Below are 13,670 nucleotides of genomic sequence, written 5' to 3' on the forward strand. Positions count from 1 at the left end.
AATTCCTATTACGCCATTGCCTGGAATGGAATCTGACATATAGAAAGAAATTCTATGTAAAGAACTTTCCTAAATTGTATCATTTTGCATTTGAAAACCATAATTTGAACAATAATTGGACTAGGATCTAAGAAAAGTTATATTTTGTTTAACTGGTCTAAATAGAAGGCAAGTACAAAACTATTAAAAGACGTTCTTCAAATATTAAGACATTTTAAAGGCCAAGCTGCACACTTTTGCTTATATTTGTCTAGAATTTCAAGGCAAAGATGAGTAGTTATTTACAGGAAGTTTTAGGTTTGTGCTACTCATACTTAGAAAAAGTCCCCCAAAACAAAAACTATACTTGAGATACCTGATAACATAGACACTTAACCAATGGCAACAGAGACTTCATTCCAAGACAGCTTTTGAAGTTTCTTCTACCCCTTAAAATAAGTTTTATTTTACGTCTGGCAGAAATTAAAACTATGACTTTTTGCCAAGAACAGGATAATCTCAAATTGGGGCCAGTGACTCACTTTAATGTTCAAAGCTGTGTGAACCTCATCACGGAGTCCTTGAAATCCCGGTGCCCACGTGCCCCATAACCACTCCCTGGGAGTCCAGGAAAGACCTCTGAGAGCATCTTTCTGTGGGAAAGTCAAAAATGAAATTTTACATTTCCTTTGAGCCAAACCAGCTGTTTCTCCTTTAAAGATTTCCCTTTGAGATTTCTATTTTATGTCTAAGCCTAACCAGTATTTTTTTGGCAAGCAAGAGTTGTGGGAGTGTATCTGTCATGATAGGAAAGTCAAAGCTAGAAATGCCTTCTGCCATGCTGGGTGATGCAAAACTTTTAAAGAAACATTATATTATAAAAATTTTTAAACATTCATAAATGGAGGAGTGCAGTATAATGAATCCCCAAGGACCCATCACACAGCTTCAATGTTTATCCACCTTTTATCAACACTGTCCTGTAGATTCGCCCCATACTTCCTACCCCCACCCCCACTAGTGTTTTAAAGAAAAACTCAGAGACTTTTATTATCTTACCCGGTAACACTTGAATTTGTCTCTCTTAACAGATAAGGATTTTTTACAAAACCTAGTCACGGTGTCATTATCATTCATCTCAAAATTGACAGTGATTCTTTAATATCATTTAGTGTTCACACCAGGGTAAAATTCCCTAATTGGACCCTGTTTCCAAAAGAAAGAATCAAAAGTAAAACTGTACTGAGAAAAAGCCAGCCCACACCTTGCTTTCGATTCAGGCATTGAGCAGAAAGGTCCCATTCGTGCCACTGTCCAGCATAAAGAGTGTAGAACTTCCTTTCCCTCACACCTGTTCCAGTCTGGAAGGTAAATTACATGATTCACAGTCCTCTTTTTACCTATAACAGTTCCCCCTCTCTTCTCTATGACTTTATTTGTTAAAGGGACTGTAGGATTTGCTCTGTACAATTCCCACATTCTGGATTGGCTGACTGCATCCTTGTTGTTTTGTTTGGCTTGCTCCTCTCTCCCCAGTGTCTCCTGCACACTGGTTGTTAGAGCCTTGAATAAGTGGTGTATGTGTGTGTGTAAGAATATACTGGCTAAAATGCTCCGTCAGTGGTCATGAAAGAAGCTTAGTCCCTCCTCAGGAGGCACATGATACCTGCTCGGCCCTATTTATAGTGGTGCTCAGAGCGCTCAGTGAGTCAGACATTGTCAGCTTGGTCCATCGTTCTGAAGTTTCCAGAAAACTTTCACCTAATGGTTTAGTGCATCCATTGATGATCATTGCCTCCATTGATGATCAATGTTTCAGTCATTTTGTTGTAGTTTGCAAATTCATAATTTTCTCATTTTTTGATGTATGAATTTGTTATATTCATTTAAATTAATTTTGCTAGTTTTTCTATACTTGCGTAAATTTGAATATCTGATCTTTTAGTTTAATTTTTTTTTACAGTTAGATGTCCAAATGGTAACTTAAAGGTTGAGACTATTTTTAAATCAGTTCTATAGATGGATGTTTTTTGAGGTTGTTCCACTGATTCGTCATTTAAACATGAGCAAAATTCTGAGTCATGTTAAAATGAGGCTGCCGTGTGCTAATACTCTACCAATATTTGAAAGGCCCATATAGAAATAAAAACGCCTTTTCATAGCCACTTCATATAGGAAATCACCTTGAAGTCACTCCACCTTGTGATGTAGGGATTTTTTTTTTAAGCATAATTCACATACCGTAAAATTCACCCTTTTAAACTATATAACTCAGTGGTTTAGTCTATTCACAAAGTTGTGCAACACTTTTATCACTCCCAAAAGGAACCCCCAGCCCCTTAAGCAGCCACCTCCCATTCTCCTCTCCCCTAAATGGCAACCCCTAATCAACTTGCTGTCTCTGTAGATCTGCCTGTTCTGGGCGTTTCGTATGAGTGGAGTCATACAACATCCGGCCTGTCTGGCCTCTTTCACTTAGTATAATGTTTTAAAGGTTCATCCACATCATAACATTAATCAGTACTTTATCCCTTTTGTGGCTGAATAATATTCCATTATGTATATATACCACCTTTTCTTTATCCATCCTTCAGTTAATGGACTTTTGGGTGGTTTTCACTTTTTGGATATTATAAATAACGCTGCCATGAAAATCTGTGTGCAAGTTTTTGGGTGGACATATGCTTTCCTGGATGTATACCTAGGAGTGACATTGTTGGTCACATGGTCATTCTATGTTTCACTTTTTGAGGAGCTGCCAAATAGCTTTCCAGCCGCACCATTTTTCATTCCTACCAGCGTATATGGAGCTTCCAGTGTCTCCACATCCTCCCCAAAAGAGTCATTGTCTTTTTTATTATCGACCCCCCAGTGAGTGTGAGGTGGAGCCCATGTTTTGATTTGCATTTCCCTAATGACTGATAATGCTAGGCATTATTTCATGTGCTATTGACCATCCATGTATCTTATTTGTAGAAATGCCTCCTTCTTAAGTGGAAATACTTAAATCTTTGTTCACTTTTAAATTGTGTTAATTGTTTTTTGAGTTGTAAGAGTACTTTATATATTCTGCATGCTAGAACTTTATCAGATACACGGTTTGCAGATATTTTCTTCATTCTGTAAGTTGTCTCCTCATGCTCTGGATAACATCCTTGAAGCACAAAGGTTTTCAATTCTAATCAAATCAAATTTATCTGTTTTTAGCTGCTTGTACTTTTAGCAACATATCTAAGAAACCATTGCCTAATCCAAGGACTTGAAGATTTATACCTATGTCTTCTTCCCAGAGTATTATTTTTTAGCTCTTACATTTAGGTCTTTGATCACTGTCGAGTTAATTTTATGACGTGAGATCAGAGTCCGACTTCATTCTTTTTCTTGAGCTTATCCACCTGAGGAGACTATGTTTTCTCCATTGCATGGTCTTGTCACCCTTGTTGAAAATTAATTGACAGAAATGTATGGGTTATTTTGGGACTCTTACTTCTGTCCTATTAATCTACATATCTATCCTTGGGCCAACACTACATGGTGTTGATGACCACGGTTTTATAGTAAGTTTTGAAATCAGGACATGTAAGTCCTCCAGCTTTTCTTTTCACAAGACTCTTTTGTCACTCTGGGTCCTTTTCATGTCCCTATGAATTTTAGGACCAAGTTATTTCCCCACCTGGGGTTTTGAATCAGTAGAACAATTTGGGGAGTTTTGACGTCTTAACAACATTAAATTTTCCAATTTATTAACACAGGACATCTTTGCATTTATTTAGGACTTTAATTTCTTTCGGTGATGTTTTATGGTTTTCAGTGTACAAGCTCTACACTTCTTTTGTTAAATCTCTAAGTATTTTATTCTTTTTGTTGCTATTTTAAATGGAATTATTTTGATTTCACTTTTGGATTGTTTGTTGCTAGTATACATTCATACAATTGATTTTTATATATTAACATTGTATCTGCAAACTTACTGAACCAGTTTATTAGTGTGAATTTTTTTTTTAAAGATTCCTTAGGATTTACTATACACAAGATCATGTCATTTACAAATAGAGATAGTTTGATCCCTTTCCTTCCAATCTGAGTGCCTTTATTTCTTTTTCTTGCCTAATTTCCCTGGCTAGAACTTACAGTAGATATTGAACAGAGTTGGCAAGAGAAAACGTCTTTGTCTTGTTCCTCATCTTAGGGAGAAAACTTTCATTTTTTCACCATTAAGTATGTTGCTGGCTGTAGGTTTTTGGTAGATACTCTTTATCAGGTTGAGGGAGGTTTTTTTCTATTCCTAGTGTGTGGAGTATTTTTATCATGAAAGAGTATGGGACTTTTCTCAAATGTTTTTTCTGCATCTAAGAAGATGATGATGTGGTTTTTTTCTTTCATTTTGTTAATGTGGTATATTATATTGATTGATTTTTGGACATTGAACCAACATTGCATTCTGGGATAAATCTCACTTGGCCACAGTGTATAATTTTTTTGTATGTTGCTGAATTCCATTTGCTGATATTTTATTGAGGATTTTTGCATCTATGTTGATAAGGGATATTGGTCTATAGTGGGGTTTTTTTGTGGCATCTTTGTTTTTAGTATCAGGTAATATTGGCTTCATAGAATGAATTGAGAAGTGCTTCCTCTTTTTTGTGAAACAATTTGTAAAGGATTGGGGCTAATTCTTTAAATGTTAGGTGGAAGTCACCAGCAAAGCACTCCTGGGCTTGTCTTTGTGGGAAGTGTTTTGATTACTCATTCAATCTTTTTATTTGTTGTATATTTATTCAGATTTTCTGTTTCTTCTTGAGTTAGTTTCAATAGTTTGTGTCCTTCTAGGAATTTGTCCATTTTATCCAGGTTATCTAATTTGTTGATATATCATTTTTATAGTTTTCCCTTATAATGCTTTTTATAAGGTTAGTAGTAATGTCCTCATTTTCATTCCTAATTTTAGTAATTTGAGTCTTCTCTCTTTTTCTTAGTCAGTTTAGCTAGTTCTGCCAATTTTGTTGATCTCAAAGAACTAACATCTGATTTCTTTGATTTTCTATATTGCTTTTCTATTCTCTGTTTAATTAATTTCTACTCTAATCTTTAGTATTTCCTTCATTCTGCTTGTTTTGGATTTAGCTTATTCTTTTTCTGGTTTTTTAAGATGGAAGGTTTATTGATTTGAGAACTTTTTTTAAACATAGGTATATAAAGTTATAAATTTCCCTCTAAGCCTGCTTTAGCTGCATGCCATAAAGTTTTGGTGTGTTGATTTTTCATTTTCATTTATCAAAAAGTACTTTCTAATTTCCCTTATGATTTGTTCTTTGATTTACTGATTATTTGGGAGTGTGTTATTTCCACATGTTTATTAATTACCCAACTTTGCTTCTCATTCATTTATGATTTCAGAGCACATACTTTTCATGATTTTGATTATTTTAAATTTAATTAGACTTGTTTTATGATCTGACACACAGTCCCTCCTGGAGAATACTCCATGTGCACTCAAGAGTGTGTGTTCTGCTGTAATTTGGTGGCGTGTTCTCTAGGTGTCTGTCAGCTCTGGTTGATTTTCAGTGTTTTTCATGTCTTCTGTTTCCTCTTTAATTTTCTGTCTAGTTGTTCTATCCATTATTGAAACTCTAGTATTGAATTATCTATTTTTCCTTTTAATTCGTTCATTTTTTACTTCATGTATTTTTGTGCTCTGTTCTTAGGTTCACATGTGTTTATAATTTTTACATCTTCTTAATGGATTGGCACTTTTGTTATTATAAAATGTACTTGCTTGTCTCTGGTAATAATATTGTCTTAATTTCTATTTTGTCTGATATTAGTGTAGCCACTCCAGTTCTCTTTTGATCACTGTTTGCATGTAATACTAATTTAATTACAATAGTGTACAGAAACCTTTTTCTTATATAGCTCCATTCCCTCCTTTTCCTTTCTGTTATTGTCATAGAAGTTACATTTTATGCATTGTATGTGCATTAACATAGATCTATAAGTATTGCTTTATGCAGTTACCTTTAAATCAGATAGGAGAAAAAGAAGTTAAAAACAAAAACTTCATATGTAAGGTCTTTTCTATTTACCTATATATTTACTTTTACTGGTGTTCTTTATGTTTTCATGTGGATTCAGGCTCCTGTCTAGTGTCCTTTCCTTTCAGCCTGAAGGACTCCATTTAGTATTTCCTGTAGGGCAGGCCTAATAGCAGTAAACACTCTCAGTTTATTTATCAGGGAATAGTTTAACTTAGGACTCGTTTCTGAAGGGTAGTTTTACTAGGTAGTACAGACTGTCTCAGTTGGCAGCCTTTCTTGTAGCACTTTAATACATCACCCCAGCGCCTAGTGGCCTCCCTTGTTTCTGGCGAGTCATCAGTTGATCTTACTGAAAATCTCCTGTAAATGATGGGTTACTTTTCTTTCTTGCTGCTTTCAAGACTCTCTTTTTCTCTTTGGATTTCAAGTTTGATTATGATATTTCTAGATATAGGGCACTTTGAGTTTATGCTAGTTGGAGTCAGTTGACTTTCTTGAATGTGTAGATTAATGTTCACCAAATTTGGGGAGTTTGGGGCCATTAATTTTTCAAGTAGTCTTTCTGCTTCACACTCTCTTACTCTTCCTCCTCTACTTTGGGGACTCCCGTTATGCATATGTTGGTATGCTTGATAGTATCCCACAGGTCTCTGAGATTTCATCTTTCTTCATTCTTTTTTCTTTTTGTTTCTCAGACTGGATAATCCCAATTGACCTACCTTCAACTTCTCTTCCCCCCTTTTTTCCTCCCTCCTGCTCACATCTACTGTTGAACTCTTCTAATGAATTTTTTATTTCAGTTCTTGTACTTTTCTGTTCCAGAATTGTCCCTTGTTTCCTATCATAGTTTCTATCTCTTTTACTGCAACTATTGGATAAGACATTATCTTCTTGCTCTTAGTTCTTTAAGCCTAGTTTCCTTTAGTTCTTTGAACATACTTGAAGTAGTAACTCAAAGTCTTTGTCTAGTGGTCTGACGTCTGGACTTACTCAGTTATAGCTTCTATTGATGGCTTTTCTTTCTCTATGTTGACCATACTTTCTTATTTCTTTTGTAGATTTCATAATTGAAAATTTGAGCTGTTTAACTCAAATCATGGGTTCATACTGTTATTTCCTATTCGTAGTTAGGATTACAGGATATTTACTTATCTTTTACACTGAAATTCTTGTTTTTTGACATTAACAATGATTTATTCATGTCACAATATACATAAGTATAAAATAATATCATTACTGCTAATAAGACTCCTGATGTTCAATGAGGTCAGAAGAGCAATGCATGAACAAAATGAGCATTTCAACAAAGAGATAGAAAATATTAAAAAGTACCACAGAAATAAGAGCTGAAGAATATGTAATTAAACTGAAAAATTCACTGGGGAGGGTCAACAGCAAACTACACCAAGTGGGAAAAAGGATTAGTGAATTCCACGGCAGGGGAATTCATCCAATCAAAGGAGCAAAAAGAAAAAATAATGAAAAGGAGTGAAGATAGCTTAAGGGATTTATAGGGTACCATAAAAAGACCAATATACACTTTATAGGGGTCCTAGGAGGAGAGAGGAGAAAGGGGCAGAAAGCTTATTCAAGGAAAAATATCTTGAGAAAAACATACCAAAACTTATAGGATGCAACAGAAGCAATTCTAAGAGGAAACTTCATAGTGATAAACACCAAAGTAAGAAAAAATAAAGATCTCAAATAAACAACCTAACTTTATACCTCAAGGAACCTGATAAGGAAGAACAAACTAAGCCCAAACTTAGTAGAAGGAAGGAAATGACAAGCATCAGAGGATAAATAAGTGAAATAGAGACTAAAAAGACAATGGAAAAGATGACTGAAACTGAGCCTTTTTTTTGAAAATATAAACAAAATAGGCAAACTTTTAACTCCACTTACCAAGAAAAAGAGAGAGGACTCAAAGAAATAGAATTATAGGTGAAAGAGAAGACATTTCAATTGATGCTACATAAGTACAAAGGATCATAAGAGAATACTATGAACAACTGTACAGCAGCAAATTGAACAGCCAGGAAGAAGGATAAATTTTTAGAAACATATGACTTAAGCAAGACTGAATCATGAAGATTAGAAAATCTGAACAAATTACTGGTAAGAGGATTGAATCAGTAATCAAAATCCTCCCAACAAACAAAAGTCCAGGACCAGATGGCTTCAATGGTGAATTCTACAAAACATTTGAAGATGAATTAATAGCAAGCCTTCTTAAACTCTTCCAAAAAATTGAAAAGAAGTAATCACTTCCACACTCATTTTAGGAGGCCAGCACTTCCCTGATATCAAAACCAGACAAGGACAGTACAAGAAATGAAAATTACTGGCCAATATCCCTGATAAACATAGATGTAAAAATTCTCAACAAAATATTAGCAAATCAAATTCAACAGTACATTGAAAAGATCATACACCATGATCAAGTGGGATTTATTCCAGGGATACAAGGATGGTTCAACATACACAATCAATCATTGTAATACTCCACTTTAACAAAATAAAGGATAAAAATCATAGGATTGTCTCAGAACGTGCAGAAAAAGCATTTGACAAAGTTCAACATCCTTTCATGATGAAACTTCTCAAAAAACTGAGTATGGAAGAATGTACCTCAACATAATAACAGCCATATATGAGAAGGCTAAAGCTGACATCATACTCAACAATCAAAAGCTGAAAGCTTTTCCTCTAAGATCAGGAACAAGATGAGGATGCCCACTCACCACTTTTATGCAACATTCTACTGGAAATCCCAGCCAGAGCAATGAGGCAAGAAAAAAGAAGAAGCAGCATCCAAATTGGAAAGAGAGAAGTAAAACCACCACTATTTGCAGATGACATGGTGTTAAATATAGAAAACCCTAAAGACTTCACCAAAGATCTGTTAGAACCAATAAACAAATTCAGTAAAGTTGCAGGATACAACATTAATATACAAAAATCAGTTGCATTTCTGTACACTAACAATGAACTAACAGAAATTAAGAAAACAATCCTATTCACAATAGCATCAAAAAGAATAAAACCTCTAGGAATAAATTTAACTAAGGAGGTAAAAGATCTGTATGTGGAAAACTGTAAGACATTGATGAAAAGATATTGAAGAAGACGCAAATAAATGGAAAGATATTACATGTTCATAGCCTGGGAGGATTAATATTGTTAAAAATATCCACATTACCCAAAGCAATCTACAGATTTAATGCAATCCCTATCAAAATTCCAATGGCATTTTTCACAGTAATAGAAAAAACAATCCTAAAATTCATATGGAAACACAAAAGACCCCAAATAGTCAAAGCAATCTCAAGAATGAAGAACAAAGCTAGAGTCATCACAATTTCTGATTGCAAACTATATTGCAAAGCTGTAGTAATCAAAACAGTATGGTACTGATGTCAGAACAGACACATAGATCAATGGAACAAAATACAGAGCCCAGAAATAAACCCATGCAAATATGTTCAATTAATTTTTCACAAAGGAGCCAATACTATACAATGGGGGAAGGACCGCCTCTTCAACAAATGGTGATCGGAAATCTGCATATCACATGCAGAAGAATGAAACTGGGCACGCTCTTACACCACACACAAAAATCAGCTCAAAATAGGTTAATGTCTTGAACATAAGGCCCAAAACTATAAAACTCCTAGAAGAAAACATAGGAGGTAAGCTTCTTGATGTTGGTCTTGACAATGATTTTTTGAATTTGACACCAAAAGCAAAGGCAACAAAAGCAAAATAAACAAATGTGACTGCATCAAATTGAAAAATTTCTGCGCAGCAAAGGAAACCATCAACAAAATGAAAAGACAACCTATGGAATGGGAGAAAATATTTGCAAACCACATATCCAATAAGAGGTTAGTATCCAAAATATACAAGGAACTCATACAACTGAATAGCAAGAAAGCAAATAACCCAATTAAATTGGGCAAAGGACTTGAATAGACATTTTTACAAAGAGCAAACAGGTACGTGAAGGGTGCTCAACGTCACTGATCATCAGGGAAATGCAAATCAAAACCACAATGAGGTATCATCTCACACCTGTTAGGTTGTCTGCTATCAAAAAGACAAGAGGTAACAAATGCTGGCGAGAATGTGGAGAAAAGGGAACCCTTGTGCACTGTTGGTGAGAACGTAAACTGACACAGCTATTAAGGAAAACAGTATGGCAGTTCTTCAAAAAATTTAAAATATGACTACCATATGATCCAGCAATTCCACTTCAGGGTATATAACCAAAGGAATTGAAATCAGGATCTCGAAGAGATATCTGCACTGCAGTTTCATTGCAGTGTTATTCACAATAACCAAGGCGTGGAGACAACCAAAGTGTCCATCAACAGATGAAGAGTAAAGATGATGTGCTATGTGTATATTCACACACACACCCAAGAATATTATTCAACCTTACACAAAGGAAATCCTCCCATTTGCAACAACACAAGATGAACCTGGAGGGTATTACGTGAAATAAGTGACTTATTAAGTGAAATAAGTAAGACAGAGAAAGACAAATACTGCACAGAGTCACTTATATGTGGAATCGAAAACAAACAAAAGTTGAACACTTAGAATAGAAAAGTGGTTGTGAGAGGCAGGGGGTGGGGTGTTGGGGAAATGAAAAGAGGTTGGCGGAAGGGTACACTCTTTCAGTTACAAGATGAATAAGATCTGAGGATCTAGTGTATAACATGGTGACTCTAGTTCCTAACATTGTATCGTATAATAGAAATTTGCTAAAAGAGTGGAACTTAAATGTTCTTTTCCAAAAAAAGATACCTATGTAAGGTGATGGCTGTGTTCATTAACTGCCTGGGGGCATCCTTTCACAATGGATCCATGTATCACATCATCGCGTTGTACACTTTAAATATCTTACCATTTTATTTGTCAGTTGTACCTCAATAAAGCTGAAAAAATACCTACTGAATATTGTTTTCCTAGTAGGTTGTTTTATTGTGTTTTGTTTTTTGGTTTCTTTGTTACTTTGTTTATTGCCCTTAGGATATATCTGACTTGAGCTGTAAAGTCTCAATACTGTATTTTAGCCAAAAACTAGAAAGCACTGAAAGGCCCATCAGTGGGAGAAGGGTTAATTTCTGGCATATTCGTATGATGGAAAACTGTACTTGATGAATAACGTACAGCTACACGCAACCATATGAGTGGGTGTCCCAAACAGTGTTGAAGAAAAACAGCAAGACCCAAATAAATAAGCTTATATGGTATGATTCCAAATACATGTATGAGTGTGTTTAGTATAGTGTGTGTGTGTGCATTCTATTATATATAGTAGCAAAGTAGGCAAATCTATCTCTCTATATAAATATACAAAACTCATCTCCTCTGGTAGAAGTTACTTTTGGGGGGAAATGCCTGGGAGGAGGTACAAGAGGAGATTTGGGCACAGATATGTGTTTTGTTTCTTAGTTTGGATGCTACTTACTCAGGCATGCTTCATATATCAGCATTTGCAAGCTGTACAATTATGTGCACTTTTCTATGTATGTATTATACTATAATGAAAAGTTTGTTTAAATTGTGATTTAAAGTCAATTGAACTAGTTCCTTTCTGATGTGGTTACGGCACAGCTTGATATAGAGTTAGAGTAGACTTCTTTTAAAACTAATTTGTGCTCATTTTTACATGTGGACGCCAGAGTTTGCGATTGGTAGCCTAGATAATGCCAGCCATAGCCATGAATTCGGTCCTTTGATTTCTCAGGAGAACCTGTGCCTGTCAAGGGCTGGACCCAGACACGTGTGGTGCCTCCTTCTCCTTTGGTTGTTCTTGGAGCATGTACTACAATGGATGTAAGTTTGCCAGAAGCAAGATCCCAAGAAAATTTAAGCTGCTTGGGGATGACCCAAAAGAGGTTTGTTTACTTCCTGATGTATAATCTCTTTATTTTTCATGGAGAATTAATGAGCACAGATGAAGTGAACAATATGACGTACTCCGTCACACTTTCATTAACAAGATTACAGATGAGTCAACAAAATTTTGCCTAAACTGGAGTCACATTATAATATTTTATAAAGTTAACATAATAATCATGTGATAACAAAGTAATAGATAAAGTTTGAACAACATAAGTTCTTCATACCTATGGCCTTTTATATTTATTCATTTTTATGTTAATTCCAGAGTTTTAAACAGCTGTCACTTCAGTATTAAAACTAAATGTTAACGCTTATGTGTTAAAATTATCATCTTTTGAACTTGAATTATAGAAGTCATGTTCATTACTGCAATGATCAGAAAAGACCATTTCTAGTCACATTTTCATACCATGAGATTTGATAGTTTAAAGTTACCGTAATGAACACATTCAAGTAATCAAAATATATTTAGATTTTAACATAAAAGTGTAATGGAAATAAATGAACATTGATTTCTCATTGAATTCACTGGTTTTTGTCTTTTCTCTAGAATACATATTTCTCAAAATATAACTTACAGATTGGTATCAAATTTAACAACTTTTAGGTAGCATGTGTTCTAGAGTGTACTAATTGAATAATCAGAAAACCTCAGTATATTCAGCATTTAGATATGACCAAATTTTTAGTGACTATGCATCTTATAATTATCTTTCAAATTTTAAATGCAATTGAAATATACAGTCATACTGTGGATATTATAATATTGATATGTCCCTCTAAATAAAACTTGTTAGCTTTGTTGTTTGTGACTATAATAGTAACTAGCAGTTTAATAAAGTGCAAAAACTCTTGAAATCACAATATAAATTTTTTTCATAGGATTACAGTATTGTTAATAAACTATATTACTTAAACATGCTAGATGTCCTCTTTTCATCAGGAAAAAACACAAATATTTAGTAAACCTAATGAAGACTAGCACCTTTGCATGCTGTCAGCCACTTTAATTTTCCACACTGGAGAGCTTTCTCACTGCTATTTCATAAATGTTTACCATTCCAACCATGTTTCATGTAAACCAGATCCGGGGGATGGCTAGTGCCGTCTCCCCTCAGGTGGGCAGGAGGACTGCACTCAGAAACCTTACCTCCTAAACTACGAACCAGTACATCTCTGCCAGCGATTCTGTCTCCTAAGATTTTTAGAGAAATAGTAATATGAAATGAGAGCTTCTAAGTATGAACAGCAACTGGGTATTATCACCTACCATTTTAAAAAGCAATATTACTTGGAAAATCTGTTCCTTATGGGAAGAAGGCAGTGCAACTGAACATTTTTCCTTTCAAGTAAGCCTTACAAAGTTCTTTGTATATACCACATTCTAGGTCTGAGAATTTTATCTATATTTGAAGCATCTAGTAAGTGGAGAGATCATTTCAAATTTTGAAGTACTATTTTTATAAACATTTAAAAATATAAAGATTGCAAATAGACCAATTAAGCCAAATGAATCCTTTCAATAGCTCATCTTCCTTGGAAGCTCATTGGAGAGGGAGTGGAGAATGTGACCTCTTTAAGACCAGATGGCTTCATTCTCCTAACCCTGCTATTAGCATGGGCTTATATTCATAAACTGTCAAATATTTGCATGCAAAGTAGAATATTGATTAATCTGATGAAATACCAAAGAGCTAGATATTTAATAGCACATACAAATATAGGTGATATATGGTCTAT

The 13,670-nt window shown here is 34.7% G+C and overlaps 1 protein-coding gene across 6 annotated transcripts in view; it reads left to right on the forward strand.

Moving 5' to 3' along the window:
• TET2 (tet methylcytosine dioxygenase 2) overlaps window positions 1–13,670 on the forward strand; it is a 118,408-nt gene that overhangs the window by 85,108 nt on the left and 19,630 nt on the right. For 4 of the 6 annotated variants that reach the window (XR_011501808.1, XM_044767458.2, XM_070504529.1 and 1 more), the window contains one exon: window positions 11,773–11,923. The exons of the other annotated variants lie outside the window; for them this stretch is intronic. Coding sequence is in view for 3 of the 4 variants with exons in the window: in XM_044767458.2 (XP_044623393.2) it covers window positions 11,773–11,923 (151 nt within the window). In the remaining variant the exon portion in view is untranslated. The remainder of the gene's footprint in view (window positions 1–11,772; window positions 11,924–13,670) is intronic. 6 annotated transcript variants of the gene reach the window in all.

The sequence above is a fragment of the Equus asinus genome, chromosome 3 (genome assembly GCF_041296235.1).
Source record: "Equus asinus isolate D_3611 breed Donkey chromosome 3, EquAss-T2T_v2, whole genome shotgun sequence".
Taxonomy (NCBI): domain Eukaryota; kingdom Metazoa; phylum Chordata; class Mammalia; order Perissodactyla; family Equidae; genus Equus; species Equus asinus.